The sequence below is a fragment of the Heliconius melpomene genome, chromosome 11 (genome assembly GCF_056956725.1).
Source record: "Heliconius melpomene rosina isolate 202511_hmr_F chromosome 11, ASM5695672v1, whole genome shotgun sequence".
Classification (NCBI taxonomy): Eukaryota; Metazoa; Arthropoda; class Insecta; order Lepidoptera; family Nymphalidae; genus Heliconius; species Heliconius melpomene.
Genome location: NC_140399.1, coordinates 7,623,730 through 7,641,603, shown reverse-complemented (window position 1 = coordinate 7,641,603; position 17,874 = coordinate 7,623,730). Strand labels below are relative to the sequence as shown.

Genomic DNA, 17,874 nt, shown 5'->3' with positions numbered 1-17,874 from the left:
CACAAGGGTGTGACTGTAACGTGACGGTTGGGGGTTCGATCCCCACTTGAGGAAGTGAAATATTTATTTACGTTTATAATTCCATTTCTTCGCTCTGGTGTCAAGGCAAAGCACGGCGTTGAGTTCTGCCACTCAACACGCAATGCCTCCAGAATCCAGCAGAAAGTGGGGAACGGAGTGTCTTAACACTAGGTTCCGTCTGCCTACCCTGCTGGGTGCGGGATACAATGTGAAGCTGAAAAAAAAAAATTAATGAAAATATTCTTTTAAAATATTATTTTATATATAATAGATATGCTTTAAAACGATATGTATAAAAATGTGAGCTATTATTTGAGCTGCATTTATTATGACATTGGCATTCAACTGAGACGTTCAGATAGAAATACTTAGATTGCAAGGCCGTTTGTAATCAATTTACAGCATCTAGTCGACGTTATCACTAGAAGTTAAATAGAATGGTTGACATTATTCGAATATTTTGCTTATTTATCATATAAAAGTTATTGTAAACGCGAGAGTTTGTGGGTTCGATTTGCACTCGAGGAAATTAAATATTTTATATTTTTATTTCTTGGCTCTGGTGACGAGGCGAAACGCATTTAGTTCCGCAATTCAACACGCAGTGCCTCCAGAGATCGACGAAAAATGGAGAGCTGAGTGTCCTAACACTACGCCCACTCTGCCTATACCTGTTTGCGGGATACAGCGAGAAACTGGAGAAAAACTATGAATTGTTTACTACTTTCCAATTTGCGTACAAATTTTACAGGTGACTCGTATCTATTCATCACCAAAGTTATATCACTAACAAAACACAGCTGTTTTCCGTTAATTAAAAGTTCAATGTCAACTTTATTTTATAATGTCGTATATTAGTATGTATAGTAGGTGTTAGTGTGTATTAATATTATGTTGTAAATTTTTTTATACTTATGAATTTTAAGTAGGTATATGTGGGTGGAAGACATATTTGTAAGATAACTTAGTTTTTGATTTAATTGAAAGTAAAATCATTGATATCATAATATAGTAAATCGTTTTTTAGAGAGAAGGAAAGTTCTTGAATTAGTTATTTTTTGTCTTAGTGATCAAGGTCAAGGTTTCTGTTTGACAAAAACACCTCGAGTTTTACGTTAGTCATGTCGACGTTTCTATTAAGATATAATTATTTGGTAATTTAAATAACATTAATAAATAAAAACTTAAATTACTAATGAGGTGTTGTGTTATGTATTTTTATACATAAATTTTCTATGTTCTTACCTTAGTGTTTGAGATATTAGATACAGGTTAATATAGAGATTTTCTTTTTTTCTTCTAATAATGCTTTTTAATAGAGAAAGTGATTTAAGTGATAATGGTTGCCGTTACGAGTAAAACCTGCTATTATAATATTAATATTCAAATATAATTATTAATTAGTCAGTCAACCAGTATGGCTACACGTGTCGGTAACCGATGTGGGTGTGATCCGCATACTGATACGACGAGTACTGGACGCATTCCATCAGTAGCGCCGGACATAGATAGGTATTTGCGTATACATTTATAGGGGAAAGCACTATTATTATTATTTTTTTAGCTTCACGCTCTATCCCGCATGTAGTTTGGTAGGCAGAGCGAGCCTAGTGTTAAGATTCTCTATTCCCCACTTTTCTCCAAATTCTGTAGTCTTTGCGTTTCGAGAGGCCATGGCCTCATATATTGTGTAATTTATACAATACAATACAATACAATACACTTTATTGCACATAAAAAATTTACAAAAATTATATACAAAATAAATAGAAACAACATGTACAATAAGGCGGCCTTATCGCTTAAAGCGATCTCTTCCAGGCAACCTTCGGTCGTTGGAGTTGTATAAAAAAGATGGTGGATGGATGGTTATACTTAGGTTTCTTTAATAATTGAAAACCGAAATTACAAGTGTTCATTAAAATATAGTAGGTACCTACGTAATGTTTAAAATGTAAATATATGAAGTGTCCAGTCTTTTATAGCACACAGCGGGTATATGGCGATATTCACTTTAATAAAGTCTCCGTCGCCGACGACGAGTGGCTGAGGGGGGGACCGGGTAGCTTAATGGCCCTAGAAATAGCTTTTGCATTAATATTCTACCAAGTAAATGCACATTTAGTACCCACCTCATACCACTCTTTGGAAAATATTCGTGTTTGTCACCAGTCCAGTTCTCTCGTCCAGTTCTCCCACGTGCTTTGGTGGTGGGGTGGGTCTCGCAAGTCGGTTTTGCTTCAGTGTTACGTCATTGAAGCCTTATAGCAAATCTTGAGACATAATGCTCCTTAACTGGTGTTATTATGTAGAAATTATTATTTATTAAGTAATTAGGTATTATGGCACATTAAAGATAGAAGGAGAAAAGAATTACCTATAAGAATTACCATTTATATGATTACTTCTAGTGTGTAAGTGGTAAGACACTCTGTTCCGTTCGTAATAACTTTATAATAAACGTAGTTTTCAATTATTATCGATGATTGTAATTTCAAACTTCCTCGAGCTAGACGGGGCGATCACATCGACTCAATCAGAAACATTCAATGCAATATATTATATGCACGACTATAAAGGACTCGCTAATAGAATGACAATACTTCGGCGGATATTGTTCGATGTCAGGCATATTTTATAATGGACTATTGCAGTTGCAGTTGTCCCCAATCGAGGAAATGAAATATTTATTTAAATTTATATGATAATATCTTCGTTCTAGTGTTGAGGTAAAGCGTGGCGTTGAGTTTTGTCCACTCGACATGCAATGCCTTCAGTATTTAGCGGAAAATGTAAAACGGAACGGAACTATGTCTGTAGGTTCTCTCTACCTATCCTGTTTTTTGCGGGATATAGCGTGAAGCTGACTATGGCAGTGCATACAGAAATGTTAGGTACATTTCTGTTAAAGTGCATTTCAAAACATATTTCTATAGGTAATTGTAGTTTGATACATTGATGACATTTTATTATCTTAAGATTACATATTTTACAGTAACTGATATAATAATATTTTACACAAACAAGATAGTGTTGTTTTCTATTTAATTTTCTACGCGGAGCTTATAAATTAGCTAGATTATTTTCAGACTGAAAATAATACGTAGAAGCGGGAGGAATATGAGACGTGAATAAGTTAGGCCGTGATTCATAGTAGCAATAAACAAATAAAAACATGAAACGTATTTGGTGACACACTTCTAAAGCTTTGATGTGTTGAATCGAACTTTTCCTTTAAATAGAACAATAATAAAATTTCGCTCTCTACTCTCCAATACAAATTATTATAAAAAAATATTTAATTTTGAAAATTAATATTAATTCTCTAGTATGTAATCCATATGATATATTTTCTCATGGGTTATTATTAGTTGAATTGCTAGCAAGGCGGAGGTGGGCATTTAAGTGTCGTTGTCCTCGGCAAATCTCTAGGCGAGTCAAGGGCAACGTCGTTGTCTTATCGGATACATCGCTATTAACATTTTCATTACATCTTAATTGGATTATACACACGCGTATGTCAACATTTTTATAGTAGGTGATTTTGCTAAGACCAGTTGGACCAGTGGAAAAATGTTACTGCTATGGTTTTTCATCATTTCCGTAGATTATCATTTAATTTCTATCAATGAATCACGCTGTATCCCGACACAGCAGGGTACGCAGAGGGAACCTAGTGTTAAGACACTCCGTTCCCCAGTTTTGGCCAGATTTTGGAGGCTTTGCGTGTTGGGTGGCGGAATTCAACGCCGCACATCATTTAATTTCAACTATTACATATATGTTAATTTTTCTAAAACGTGACAACGTGCTCAATTGTTAATTTTATATTTCTATCACTTATGAACTTAGTTTACTAAATAGGATAGATTTTTTGTTTTATTCTAATGAGTAATAAAATTCCTGATATAAATATTTGTTGGACAATTATACAAAGTATTGTGCTCGGCGAATTATCAGTTTTGCGTCAGTTCCTGATGACCTGGTATCGCGATCCGCATCCTCCGGATTCTACGACGACAGCTCATAATATATGTATGCACTAAATAGCAATTTTCTTTGTTTACAGGATCAATATGATAACTTAGCCGCCCATACACACAAAGGGATCGAGTTCTTAGACAAATATGGTAACTTCGTGAAGGAAAGATGTGCTATAGAATTAGAATACGCAGGAAAACTGAGGTAAGCGTTTATCCTTCCTTACTTAATTAATAATGAATGGACAGTTTTTTGTTGTCTTTTCCCATTTCTAATACTCTTTTCTTTAGTTTTCATTTATTTTAACATCACTGCGAGTGTAGGGGGAACCCAATATGGCGCTGTTATTTCAGAATCGTGAAATTTCAACATTATTAAAATGTAAACGTAGGTCCGAGATCCGAGAGAGAGAGGCGCCACAATGGCGACAGTATATTAATAATTTAATAAATAATTATATAATTTCTAACAGTACCTACATATTTTATATTAAATTCGTCATTTTGACGTGTTGAAAGGATATATTATAATATATTTAATAGGATGTCATCTGAACCAGTCCCACCAGTTTCTTATGTTAATTTGTGGAATGTTCACTTTCACTACAACATTATAAATTGATTATAGAATATAATATGGTTGATGTAATGGCGAAATGGAATATTATATAAAATCTTCATATCACATAATACTAATTATGTTTTAATATATACTTTTTTGTCCGTCAGCGAAAATAACGTCTTTAGATAAATCCTAGTAGTGATGAATCAAATTATACTAATACTAGCGGACGCGCGCAGCTTCGCTTGCGTATTTAAGGGTGAATTTTAACAACCCATGAAACATGTCTTCAATGAAATATTTTTAAGAGTCTAAATTTCAAATTTTATAAAAATCGGTGGCGATTTAAAGAACTTTCCATACAAACTTTCATCCCCTTATTTACACCCTTAGGGGGTGAATTCTAGAAAACCATGAAACACATGTTCAATTAAATATTTTTAAGAATCTAAATTTAAAATTTTATAATAATCGGTGGCGTTTTAAAGATTTTTCCATACAAACTTTCAACCCCTTATTTGCACCCTTAGGGGGAGAATTCTAGAAAACGATGAAACACGTGTTCAATTAAATACTTTTAAAAATCTAAATTTCAAATTTTATAAAAATCGGTTTTTCCATACAAACTTTCAACCCCTGTCTCACCCCTTTAGGGTTAAATTTTTCAAAATCCCTTCTTAGTGGATGTCCAGATTACGAAAGTAAACATCTGTCCAAATTTCACGTTTCACGTTGACTTCAGTCAGTGAGGACAAGTCCTTTTATATATATAGATAAGTGGGGAACGGTTAACACTAGGTTCCCAGGTTCCGTCTGCCTAGTCTGCTTTGTGCGAAGCTAATAAAAAAATATATATTCATCTACTCATCTTTATGTATATTACCCCTTTTTATAGAGCTAATATAGAGATGCAGTGACAAATAATTAGAGTTCCCTCTCTCTGCAATGACGGTTTTGGATTAAGAAGAGAAGAAACATATTTTTCATAGTTTAACGCTATATGTTGTTTACAGGAGGCTAGTCAAGAATTACCAGCCCAAAAGGAAAGAAGAAGAGGAATATCAGTTAGTACGCTCTTTATTTATTTTGCCTTGTCCACTCACACAATGAAATTTTATTGATTGTTAATATAAAATTATTTGTTTGAATTCCCAATTGATCTTGATCTTTATATGTATTGTATTGGCCTTGCTTCTTATATTGTATTTAGTGCTTGGAGATTTGTTTACACGATGGCTTTATTGTTTTTCTTTTCTACCCTCTGTTTTACCCTAATGTTGGTAGAGGACTAATATATTATTTAGAGTTTTAAACCCTAACGATTTCTTTGTAGAAAGTAAATGTTAATTTAAATGGAAAAGAAAATAAAATATTATTTTTCCTTTTCGTTGGCTTTGTTAGCTTAGGTATTTGTAATTTATATTCTAATTTATTATAAGTCTATAATTGTGTGTATAGTTTTCTATTATTAGGAAAAAAAACCATTATTTTTAATCCAATTATGCTAAAGGTATATGAATGCTTTTTATTTTTCCCTTTTTTGCTTATTCTGAAATGTCAAACGCTATAATTGTTAGCAAAAATTTCCTATTTATTTTTAGTTTTTTTCATTTATTTAACAGGGTAACCTAGTGTTAAGACACTCCGCTGGCCCACTTTCCGCCGCAATACGTGTAAATGCGTAATATTAATCCCATTAATTAATGATTTAACCGTAGGTACACAGCTTGCAAAGCATTTAGACAGCTTCTTCTGGAGCTAAACGACTTCGCCGGCCAACGAGAAGTGGTCGCGGAAAATTTACAGTCCAATGTAGTGCGTGAGCTACATCTGCTTGCCAAAGAGCTACGTGAAGAGAGAAAGGTAGTGTCAATTATTCCTTCTTTGTTTTATATGCCATTTGTTTCTCATTGTAAACGGAGGCAAGTTAGTGTTGCATCTCTCTCTCTCTTTCTCAGTTTTTGATAAACTGAGAATTTGCATGTTGGTATACTTTACCTCGTTTAAATTTTAGTATATTTAAATACTAATACATAAAATTTTAACCTCCATGTAAAATTAATACTTAATTTAAAAATATTAAACGTTTAATATAAAATATATTTTAAGAGTTTTACCTATGTATATTAACTTTTAAACCTTCATTTCGGGTAAAACTTAATCGTTGGTATGATTTAATGATTTAATCCTGTAACCTGCGTCGTTACCGCTTTCGTGGTAATCGAACTGCCTAATTAGCTGTTAGTATTTATTTATGCTAATATTTTTCAGCAACATTTAAATGAAGGCGCGAAACAAATGGCGGTGTTAAGCACAGCGGTGGGCGCGTTGGAAAGAGCGCGGAGATCGTATGAACGAGCGGCGAGAGAATCTGAAAGAGCACTTGATGCCTTCCAAAAAGCTGATAAAGATTTCAATTTAAGGTAAGTTCCCATCAAGACACTTCCGTACCCCACCTTCCGCCGAATACTGAAGAGTATTTTCATTTCTTTAAATGGGAATCGAATTCATAATCTATCGTGTTTACTACAGTCACATGCTTGTGCTCCTTGGCCACGACGACCAGTCTTGAATTACTTATTTATTTAATTAAAACATTTGATTTGTCCTTTTATATTCACGAAATACCTAGTATATACATATAAATAAAATAAACATGTACGGAAGATATATTTTCTTGTTAAAATTTAAAATGTAAGCACATACAAATAATCTTTGACATAGTAATTAAGGCTTTTCGTGTTAGACACAATATAAAAATGAGGTTGCTATTTGAACCTAATATTATTTAAATTATCATATTTAGTCACGAGTTTGCACATTTGGCATGTTAACAGGTTTTTCATGACAATAATACTGAAATTTAGGCTTATAATCTCCACTGATCATATAAATAGCAAACCTAGTATGTGGAAAGTGTGTCATAGAGCATGAAAGTTATGAAAAGTTGGGAACAAAAGCGTATTCTTACTCTTTAAGTGTCCTTATGTCTTTTAAAAAGGTGAGAGGGACGCTCTCCTTGTCTCAACTGTAAGGTAACATGTAGAGTTCGTCACAAGAATTGTAAGAAAAAATACTGTAATTATAATAAATCAGGTTTCCCGCATACAGCGAGGTAAACCTAGTGTTAAGACACTCCGTTTTTCCATTTTTAGCCGATTTGAGTGGCAAAACTCAATGCCGCGCTTTGCCTCTACACTAGAGCGAAGATGTAAAAATATTAATTTGAATAAATATTTTATTTCCTCGAGTGGAATCGAACCCACAGCCAGTCTCGTTTACACTGACACATTGGTACCCCTGCGCCATGATAACATATAGTGTTTGCCTACATTTAGTAGTGAGCGGAAGGATATGAGGAAACTGGAGGGTGTTGATGACTCTCAAAACAAAACATCGATTGTATGCCAGTTTTTGTACGGCCATTTTATATGTAGTTTATTTAAATGTTATTTAAAAAGAAGTTTAGTGTTTTTTTATTGTTTTATTTAAGGAAAATAATGTTTTATTCCACATTGTTTGAATGATACTCGCATGTTTCCAGGAGGTTCACACAATATTAGTAAATAGCCAGTGGTTAGTGTTGCGGTCGGGTGACGTTGGGAAACACTGTAACAGAATATTAGTTTTGATGTCTCATAATATACATACATATTACTTTTTTGTAAAATTATTAAGAGAATCTCTAAAAGCAGACTAATTAACAGCTAAATCGTATTAAGATAATTTAAAATTATTAATTAAAAAAGGCAAAATATTTTATTATGTAAACGTAGGTAATCTGCATCGTTTAAATATTACATTCTCTCGAATGGGAATAGAACCTACATCCCGTTTCGTTAGTGTCACGACTTTATACAATGTATATAAATGTACTAATTACATATTAATATTCGCCGTGCGTGGCAAGAAAACCCACGAGTCGTATACTATCTATCTATGTCGTACTGACGACAACGTTGTTTAGCTTTATATTTAAAGCAGCTAATTGCTAATGTGGCTGTAATTGTTTTAAACGTAAACAATTTAGTCACTTAACGTCTCCTATACATATATATAACTAATATTAACGTTTTTTAATTTTTTTAAGTGTTATTTCACTATTACTGCTTAAAAAAGAAAAATGCTTTTTAAAAAGTAACGGGATTTGAACCCGCCTATCTTGGAAGCCGTTCAAGCGCTCTGTTCACTAAGCTATACGTAACTTGTTTTATGTTTTTAATATCTCTGGGTAGGTTTTTTTGCCGCCACCTAAAGATATTAATAATGAACCTTAGCGTGTGTAATGTACTAATTAGTTCGTATTGTGATTCTTTTATAGGTTTCAATAACAAATATATACAAATTTGTCCTCCATTATATTTGATATTTGAAGCATTAATAATAATATTTTGCATACTCGGGCGTAGTTTATTATCTGTAGTTATATATATATGTGTGTGTGTGTCTCGTTTGTTATCGAAATGATGTAAACAATCTAGCTGCTATTATATTGTTTGTTTGTTTGATTGATATCTAATGGTATAACATGGCTATGGTTGGAATGATTTTTGTTTGAAAATGCGTGAACAGTATGATTAATTCAGCTAATTAAACGCGACGGTCAGGTAGGTTCGATTCCCACTCGGGGGAATGATTCATTATTTATGAATATTTTCATTTCTTTGCTCTGGTCCAAGGCAAAGCGCGGCGTTGAGTTCCGCCACTCAACACGAACCTCAAAAAAAATATGACAGAAAGTGGGGATACGTCTTATAAGTCTTAACAATAGGTTCCCTCTGCCTACCCTGCTATATGCGAGATATAGCGTGAAACTCAAATGAAATACGATAAAAATAATTTAGCTCTACTTTACATTGTTTACTTCATTGCTTAAGGAATATAAAAAAGTTTATTTTTAATATATAAAATTGATATTAGAATATTTCTCAATTTCATAAAACTATTTGACCTGTTTTTACAAATTGATCATTTACCTGCTGCAACTTTCTGATATCGTACAAAGGAAAATTTTACGTTCGCGTAGACAAAGCGTAGAGTTTTTTTGTGTTTATTTTTTCACCATTTTCATACGTATTCTAGTCGAGCGGAAGTGGAGAAACAGAAAACAAACATGAAACTACGGAGCCAGGCGTGCGAGGACGCGAAACAAGAGTACATGGACCAACTCAGGAAAACTAATGAAGCGCAAAGACAGCACTACGAGCAGAGGTTGCCTCACGTATTCAAGCAGTTACAGGTAATGTCTGTCTATTGTATTAGACTTTTGATTAGTCATTGATTTCTTTTTGGGATTTTTTTATTTATTTTTTTGTATGAAAATTTACTTTTATTTTAAAAATGTTATTGTATCAATCTATATATATAAAATCGAAAGGTCATCACGAAATCTCAGAAACTACATGTGCTAGAAATCTCAAATTTTGCATAGGAGTTATTTATAGGTCGTAGGTGCTCGCTAAGACGGGAATTTGCAATATTCGACTTCTAAGGAGTTGTTTTTGGGGTCGAAAGTTTGTATGAAACTTCGTTACTACAAATGCTAGGAGTCTCAAATTTTACATAGACGTCACTTGGACGTAGTCATGGAGACAGAAATTAATAATAACATAGTTCACGCGGTTGAAACCGCGAGCGGGCCGCTAGTTTGTATATATAAATAAATTCAATTTATTTTATTAAGCATATTAAACCTTTATACAGATGTAAAATGTAGAAATTTATTTGTAGGCTATTTACGATATTTCTCTAAATCAAATATGAAAAGTGTCAACTATTGATATATTTATATATCTTAAGATCAGTAGCAGCTGATGCTCCAATTTACTATCGAATTTATATTTAGTTTATTTGTATGAGGTCAAGGCTGCTACAAACATTGTTGGGCTTGCAATTATCTACCCACGTGCCCACGTCAATCGTTGTGACGCTTTTTAAATTGTTATATAAGGTTCTTGTGTAAGCCCTGCAAAATGTTAATATACCTATAATAGTATAACCATTCCATTGCTTTCATATGAAAGCGAAACTAAATAATGATGTGGAAATCATTTGATAAGCTAGTCAAGTGGATATGTATAATTTTATATACGAATATGCTAGTTATTTCTAGATTACATATAGATTGGTCGCTGTTATATTAAAATATATAATTTTATTTAGAAACTGTTAACTTTATGTATATTAAATAAATCCTAATTATGAATCAGATTTCCACAAAGTTGAAAATATTAAAAAAACAAATAGAAAACAATACATTTCTGTTTTCATAGCATGGTCTATTTGGCTCCGACCATAAGCTTACATAACAATGTTTAATAATAGGAAGTGATTTAAACTTTGACACGATTCTGTGAAATGTCTCTCTCTGGAGTGCGGCGCCTACGACTTGCACTCTGGCATGGAGCCAACTGGGTCGCTTGTGGGGTAACCATATTAAATTATAAAGAAATGAAAAACGTATTTCTAGAAAATAATAGTCTACTTTATCCGTTATATGACTTAATTATTAAATTTGTGTTGTTAATAAGTTTTTATTTCTTTCTTGCAGGATCTAGATGAAAAAAGAATAAAAAATGTAAAGAACTTTATGATAAGTTCAGTAGATGTGGAAAGGAAGGTGTTCCCAATAATCACGCAGTGCCTTAACGGAATGGAACAAGCAGCAAAGAGTATTAATGAAAAAGAGGTGAGAAATTAATGTGTTTCTTATTAGTTGTGGATTCGATTCCACTTCAGGGGAATAGATATATAAAATGAAAGAATAAAAATATTGGTAGTGTCTTATTTAAGTGCCTGAAGTTATTTTATAATCAGCTTTGATAAATTATTTAATAAACTTCGTTTTTTCTCATAAACTTAGTAACAATAAAGATAAAATTCCAACATAAAGACGAAAATTAACATAGCCATTACCTTGGGTGGGAAATGAACCTATAACTATTGTTTGAGCACATTTCAATTAGTCCTTTTATTAATTTATGTCATTAATTTTTGATAATTTGTTAAAAACTTGTAATGATTTTCTTTGATCATTAAGCATTTTATTAGTAATTTTACTACTATTTTCAACCACTAGAGTTGACTATAAAGTGGGAACTTTAACTCCATCCTTTGTAAAACAACGTAATTGAAGAGGTTAAGGGGCAATACATCTCACGGAGGGTTGTAATGGGGCACTTTCGCGCAATAATTGTTGATTTATGATATGATGATGATGATGATGGGGTTAAACTCCCTCTCACACTATACGGTATAATATTAGTTGTTATATATTCAACTATTTATTCGTTTATTTTTTAGGAACGCAATAAAAACGTAGTGAAAAGAGACCACACCCGCATTTCCCGCTTTCTTTTTGAATTTGAACGGAATTTCTCTCTTCTTATTTTATTTAATACAACTAAGTCCTGGTGGTTCCCTCTGCGTTAAGACATTCCGTTCCCCATTTTCGAGGCGTAACTCAACGCCGCGCTTTGTCTCGACACCAGACCGACGTAAGGGAAATATAAATTTAAATTAATATTTAATTTCCTTGAGTGGGGATGGAACCCACAATCCGTGGCGTTTACAGTCACACTTGCGCCACGACTGGCTTCAGAAGAGAACTAAGAATCCCCATTATAATTTTCAGGACACACTATTAGTAATAGAAAGGTACAAATCCGGTTTCGTGCCCCCCGAGGACTTCCGCTACGAGCCGGCGACAGGAGCGGACGCGACGGACGCCGCGGCGCCCCACCACACCCACAACCACCTGACGGCGGCGCGCGGCACCGTCTCCGGGAACAGGGTCAAGAAGAGGGGTGGACTGCTGTCTATATTCAGTTCTAATAAGGTGAGGTTATATATTTTTCATGTAGGTAAATATTATTTAATATATATATGGCATTTAGAAAATAGTAATTTAGCTTACAATTTTAAATAAAAGGCCTAAGTCTTACTTAGTAATGTTTAGTTTCACAATTTATCTCTAGTGTGGTAGCCAGAGAATGAAATGTTGGATGCTATGATCTCTGTATACTTCTTCTGCCTTGATAGCTCGATGACGGCATCAACTCATCATACTTAAGGAAGGTATCAATAGTGATGGCAATAATAAGTTTTTGAGTTAGGTCACTTGTTCTGTGGGTGTGATACATTAAATATTCTAGAATGATGGAAAGATTTTAGATATTTTGAAAATTTTTGAAAGTTATTGAATATCAAAATAACAGTCGTGATTATGTATATACAAAGCAAGGAATTCTATTAAGAAGATAAGTAAACAATTTAACTTTGTCATACTTTAGGCTATTATAATGCAATTAGGGACGATGATATGTGTCTAACCATTAAACTTTACCTCATTTATTTTGTTTTGAAAAATTAGGTCATTTAAGCTATTAGGTCTCTTTTCATAATTTAAGAATTGAGTAAAATTTTAATGAATGTAAAATTGGATATTTAAACATGAAAAAATAATACTATAAAAATATACGTGTTAGCAATCTATGGTGTGTATGGTTTTTATAGAGACATTCACATATAATACATTTTTAGTTGCAATATCTCCTAAGCTAAATGTGTAAAAAAAATGAAAAAAAAAAAATCTTTAAACATATTTTAAAATGTATTTTTTAAAACAATCTCACACATTTCGCTTTTAAAATGGCCTTATTTTAATTTAAGAGTTAGAATGTGAGAATTGATGGTATGTAGGTATGTTTGTTGTGTGTGTTTTACTATTTTTTTTTATAAAATCTAATTGGGCTGTCATAAGCTTAAGCTTGACATAGTTATGCATGCGGGAATATATTGGTTATTTAGTAAATTATTTATTATATTTAAGTTATTTTTTTATTTGTGTATGATTATTATTTGAATACTAATATTTTTTTTATCTGTTACCCCGATCCCTACCTAACTTGGGTTCATTCGTTCATATAATGCGGCGGCGTCTCGGACAAAAGTAAGTTAGTGGGGATGTAAGTTGTATGCATGTTATGGCTTATTTCCTTTCACATACGAATTTTCATTTAAAATGATTCTTGTAAAAAGATAATGTCATTAATTGTCATTAATAAATAATGTCCATTGGTTTTTTTCGAGTGTGGATTTTGTGCTTGTTCATAATAATATGTTTAAAAATATTGAAGTTGTTTGAAGTTTTTTTGTTGTGATTTGTTTTTTTTCTTGGTGTCTATCAAAATTTTCTGTATAATAAAATGATTATTTTAATACTTTTTAATACTAAGAAAATTACATAATTCGTCATTATAAATAACATATATGTATATACAAAAAAACATAATGCGGTATTTGTCCTGTTATCATTCCGAACAGGCATTGAACCCACAATCCAAAGATGGTGCCTAGTAGTATTAGAATTCTAAAGTCCGAAGGAAAGTACCGTAACTAAAAACATCAATTAAAAAAAATACAATGAATAAGTACACATCCACGGTAAATTTAAAATTTGCCCAACTCACGTAAAGCACATTTTTTCCTTATTTCTTTACATCGTTTTATAATTTTCCATCTTTGGCGTTTTCCATTTTATTATTTCCACTGTTTTTCTTTATTTAATATATATTTTTTTGCTTCCGTCTCGTTGTGCCGTCTAATGCTTTGGCAACAGAAGATCGTTGAGGCGTGCAACTCCTTCAAGGTCAGTTTGTGTGTCGGTGTGGAATTGTTGATATCGGTATTCGGGTCACTAGATGCGTTCTTTTGATACATAATAAACATTTCGTATTGTTACATTTTGTTGTATAATATATGGGTAAATAAAGAATGTTTGTAAATGAAACTACTTTTTTTGTAATGTGGATGCGATAACTTTCATTAAAATCTGTAAAATATAATATAAGTAAATTTATTCAATGTATTTGAAATCAGCGGCGTAGTGAGGGAGGGGGGAGGGGATTGGCAAGGGAGGGCGGCATCATGCCCCGGGTGCCGCTCATAAAGGGGCGCCAAATAGTCCGCAAAACTATTTAAACATACATATTGTGTTCGCCTGGGGGGCGCTGTAAAAGTATGATTTTATATTTAACTTCATTTTAATACGATTATATTTTATTTATTTTATATCACAATAAAATTTGGTACATTATTACAAACAGTTTCATTTATAAACAACTTGTAACTTGTTTTTCATTATCAATTTAATTAACAAGGAAAAATGTCTGCACACACAGCTCACTGACACCTCTCGATTATTATTCATGGTTATTGTGCACATGTGTCACTGCGATGTGACACATGTGCACAATAACCATGAATAATAATCATGATTTTTAACATTTTTAAAGATATTCAACATTAAGAAAAGAAAAACATTTTAAAAAACTTAAAAAGTGTGAACATACTGTGACTCCAAGATAAACATTTTTAAAATGTTTATATGTTTTTAACAAATTTAAGCAATTTAGGGTAATACCAATTAATAATGACTGTACAAAATGGATTCTTTATAATAATTAAGGATGTTGATGGAAGGAGGGAAAAACCAGTTTTTATTATTATTGACATAAAAGACTAGGCATTTGAAAGCGCTATTAGTCATCTATGTTGATGCATCACTTTCAAAATTTATTATTGTTGTTTTTTTAATATGACGAATTCTAATAATATTTTAACACGGTCTGTAAGGAACGATTTATTTTTTATATAATACACTCTTATATTACTAACTTCCATTTATATAAATTACTTCATTATCCTTAACTACTAACTATTTTACTAACTTTGTTTATCAACTTTCTGCTTTGCGAGCTTAGTTTATAATTACAATGTGTTTTTTGGTGATTTTTAAATGTAAAAAGAATTCAAATATAATTGTGTAAAATATTTTTAAATAAAAAGTAAAAGAAGAATTTAATTTATACTGTATAATATTTCTTTGTGTGTTTTAAAAAAAAATCTTATTTACGTTTTAAAGTGGAATAAATATTGTATAATACAAGATATTGCAAAATTACAGAACAACATGTCGACGGACGGAAAGGAGGATTATTCAGATTTGCCACCTAATCAGAAGAAAAAGAAACTGCAAGCGAAAGTTCAAGAATTAACCAAGCAGGTAGTTATTATGATATATATGATCGTGTGGAAAATCGTACGACTTTAAACGCTATAGTTGTGGGTTCGATTACCACTCAGGGGAATAAGCTCTGGTATCTAGGCAAACGGCGGCGTTGAGCTCCGCTACTCAAAACGCAATGTCTCAAACATTCTGTCTTTACACTATCCACCTACCCTGCTATATGCAGTATGCTCGAAGCTAAAAATTGTTTTCGCATTTATTAATAAAAATATACTTGGTAAAGTTACAATATTGATGCCATACATTGTTTCAGGTTTTTCAAGAGCAAGCCGCGATGGAGGGACTGATGAAAATGAAAGGTGTATACGAAACAAACCCCACACTAGGAGATCCAATGACTGTAGAAGGTTTGATTTTGTCAGCGTTTCTTAGTTTTACTTTTTTAATTTGCCTAAGATTGTTCTTTTTCTTAATGACATTAATAACTTGAAGACTGGAAATATGTATATATAATACCAGTCTTATCCGAAACATCTTTGTTGATATATTATTTATAATTAATTTGGCTGTTACAAGGTGCCAAAAACTACATATTTAACAGTTTTAACTGTTTCCAGGTCAGTTAAATGAATGTTGTGATAAATTGAAAAAGTTGAGGGCGCAACTACGCAAATATGAAGAGCTCCTAGCAGAGGCCAACAATCAAGTGTGCGCTCCCCCAATCCACCCCACCGTCAGAACCAATGGTTCAGCGCCTACGCAAGCCACAAGGTGTGTGATTTCTTTTTTATTTTTTCATGCTGTTTTCGGTATATAGCTAGATGGGCAGTGGGAACCTAGTGTTAAGACACTCCCTATTAAGATAAGATAGAATGAGAAAGGGAAGTCCCGTTTCCCATTTTCCTCGGAACACTCGAGGCATTGCGTGTTGGGGAACTTGCGCTTTGCTTCGTTACCAGGTCGAGAAAAAGAAAATATTAAATGATAAATTCTTTGGTTGTGGGATCGATTGGGAATCGAATCCACAACTTTCATGTTTAAAGTAACACGCTTGTATCACTGCGCTACGACGACCTCATAATAATTATTTATCAATATTTTTTTTTAGCATCGGATCAAATAGCGAATCTCTATCGCGCTCAGCGTCAGAGTCGTCAGTCAGCACCGGCACTGGCACGGGCACGGGGCCCGCAGGCGCGACCACCGCGGCGGGCCGCACCGGGGGCTCCCCCGAGTCCGGCCTCGGCGGGGAGCTGGCAGCCGCACACGCGGACCACGCGAACGGCGACCACGACGACCACGATGACCACGATGACCACGAGTCCGACTTTGATTACTATTATGAAGCTGATTTGCAGCCGCTCGGCTATTGTAAAGCGCTTTATGCTTTTGAAGGTTTGTTGTTGTTTTTTGTTTGTTGCTTGTGAAATGTCATTTTAAATTTTATTTGAAAAAAAAAATTTGAGCTTATAAAACATTTTATTGATGCTGTCATTAATTATAAAAGTAAACAATTATTCTCACGACCATCGTGGGTTAGATTTTGCATTAAAAAAAATGAATTATTATTATTTACTCGTTTATCGTTTGAAGAGGTTCTCTTAACACAGGTCCTCTGCTATCCTAATAAATGTGATATATATGATATAGCGTGACGCTAAGAAATAAAGTTCTTTTATTTTTAACATCGCACTGTTTGAAATTTAATAACCAAAATTAATTTAACCAGTTGTAAATCTATTTACTTAATATCAGTGTATATAATGATATTTATTTACACGATCAGCGAACGGAACTGGCTCCACGATGCAAATGGAGTGCGGCGAGCGGCTGCTGGTGCTGGAGACGGACGCGGGCGACGGCTGGACGCGCGTGCGGCGCCAGCACACGCGCGAGGAAGGGTTCGTGCCCACCACCTACATCGCGACTACGCTGTACTCCGACGCGCACGCGCACTAGCCGCCCGGTCAGTGATAGATCCTAAAGCGAAGATAAAATATTGTATGTGTGATTGGACTGAAACTTGATTGGAATGATAGTATGAATGCTTTTATTGAGAAATATAGGAATATTTTAATAAACTGAGATCTGATTGACTGACTAATCGAAACCTGCACTATACTATGGATTCGGTGGACTAATTCGCACGTCAAGACGGAGGCGGTATATATAATATTTCAAGATGAGATGAGAATGTGTATATAATAAATATGATATATTTCAAAATTTGTTACGGCGACGTCTCGTGAACCACAAACTAACCGAATATGATTAAGTTTTGC

General features: G+C 33.4%; 1 protein-coding gene across 3 annotated transcripts in view; it reads left to right on the top strand.

Moving 5' to 3' along the window:
- The window catches only part of LOC146534678 (formin-binding protein 1-like), a 41,107-nt gene that overhangs the window by 21,187 nt on the left and 2,046 nt on the right, over positions 1-17,874 (top strand). Inside the window, exons 2-14 of one of the 3 annotated variants that reach the window (XM_085192976.1) lie at positions 4,091-4,206; positions 5,577-5,627; positions 6,282-6,426; positions 6,835-6,986; positions 9,646-9,802; positions 11,114-11,251; positions 12,197-12,400; positions 14,186-14,212; positions 15,530-15,628; positions 15,906-15,999; positions 16,210-16,363; positions 16,701-16,987; positions 17,379-17,558. In XM_085192976.1, coding sequence (XP_085049102.1) covers positions 4,091-4,206; positions 5,577-5,627; positions 6,282-6,426; positions 6,835-6,986; positions 9,646-9,802; positions 11,114-11,251; positions 12,197-12,400; positions 14,186-14,212; positions 15,530-15,628; positions 15,906-15,999; positions 16,210-16,363; positions 16,701-16,987; positions 17,379-17,551 — 1,797 coding nt within the window. In that variant the 3' untranslated portion in view covers positions 17,552-17,558. Of the gene's footprint in view, positions 1-4,090; positions 4,207-5,576; positions 5,628-6,281; positions 6,427-6,834; positions 6,987-9,645; positions 9,803-11,113; positions 11,252-12,196; positions 12,401-14,182; positions 14,213-15,529; positions 15,629-15,905; positions 16,000-16,209; positions 16,364-16,700; positions 16,988-17,378; positions 17,559-17,874 lie in introns of all 3 variants that reach the window. The other 2 variants (XM_085192975.1, XM_085192977.1) reach the window with 2 other exon arrangements.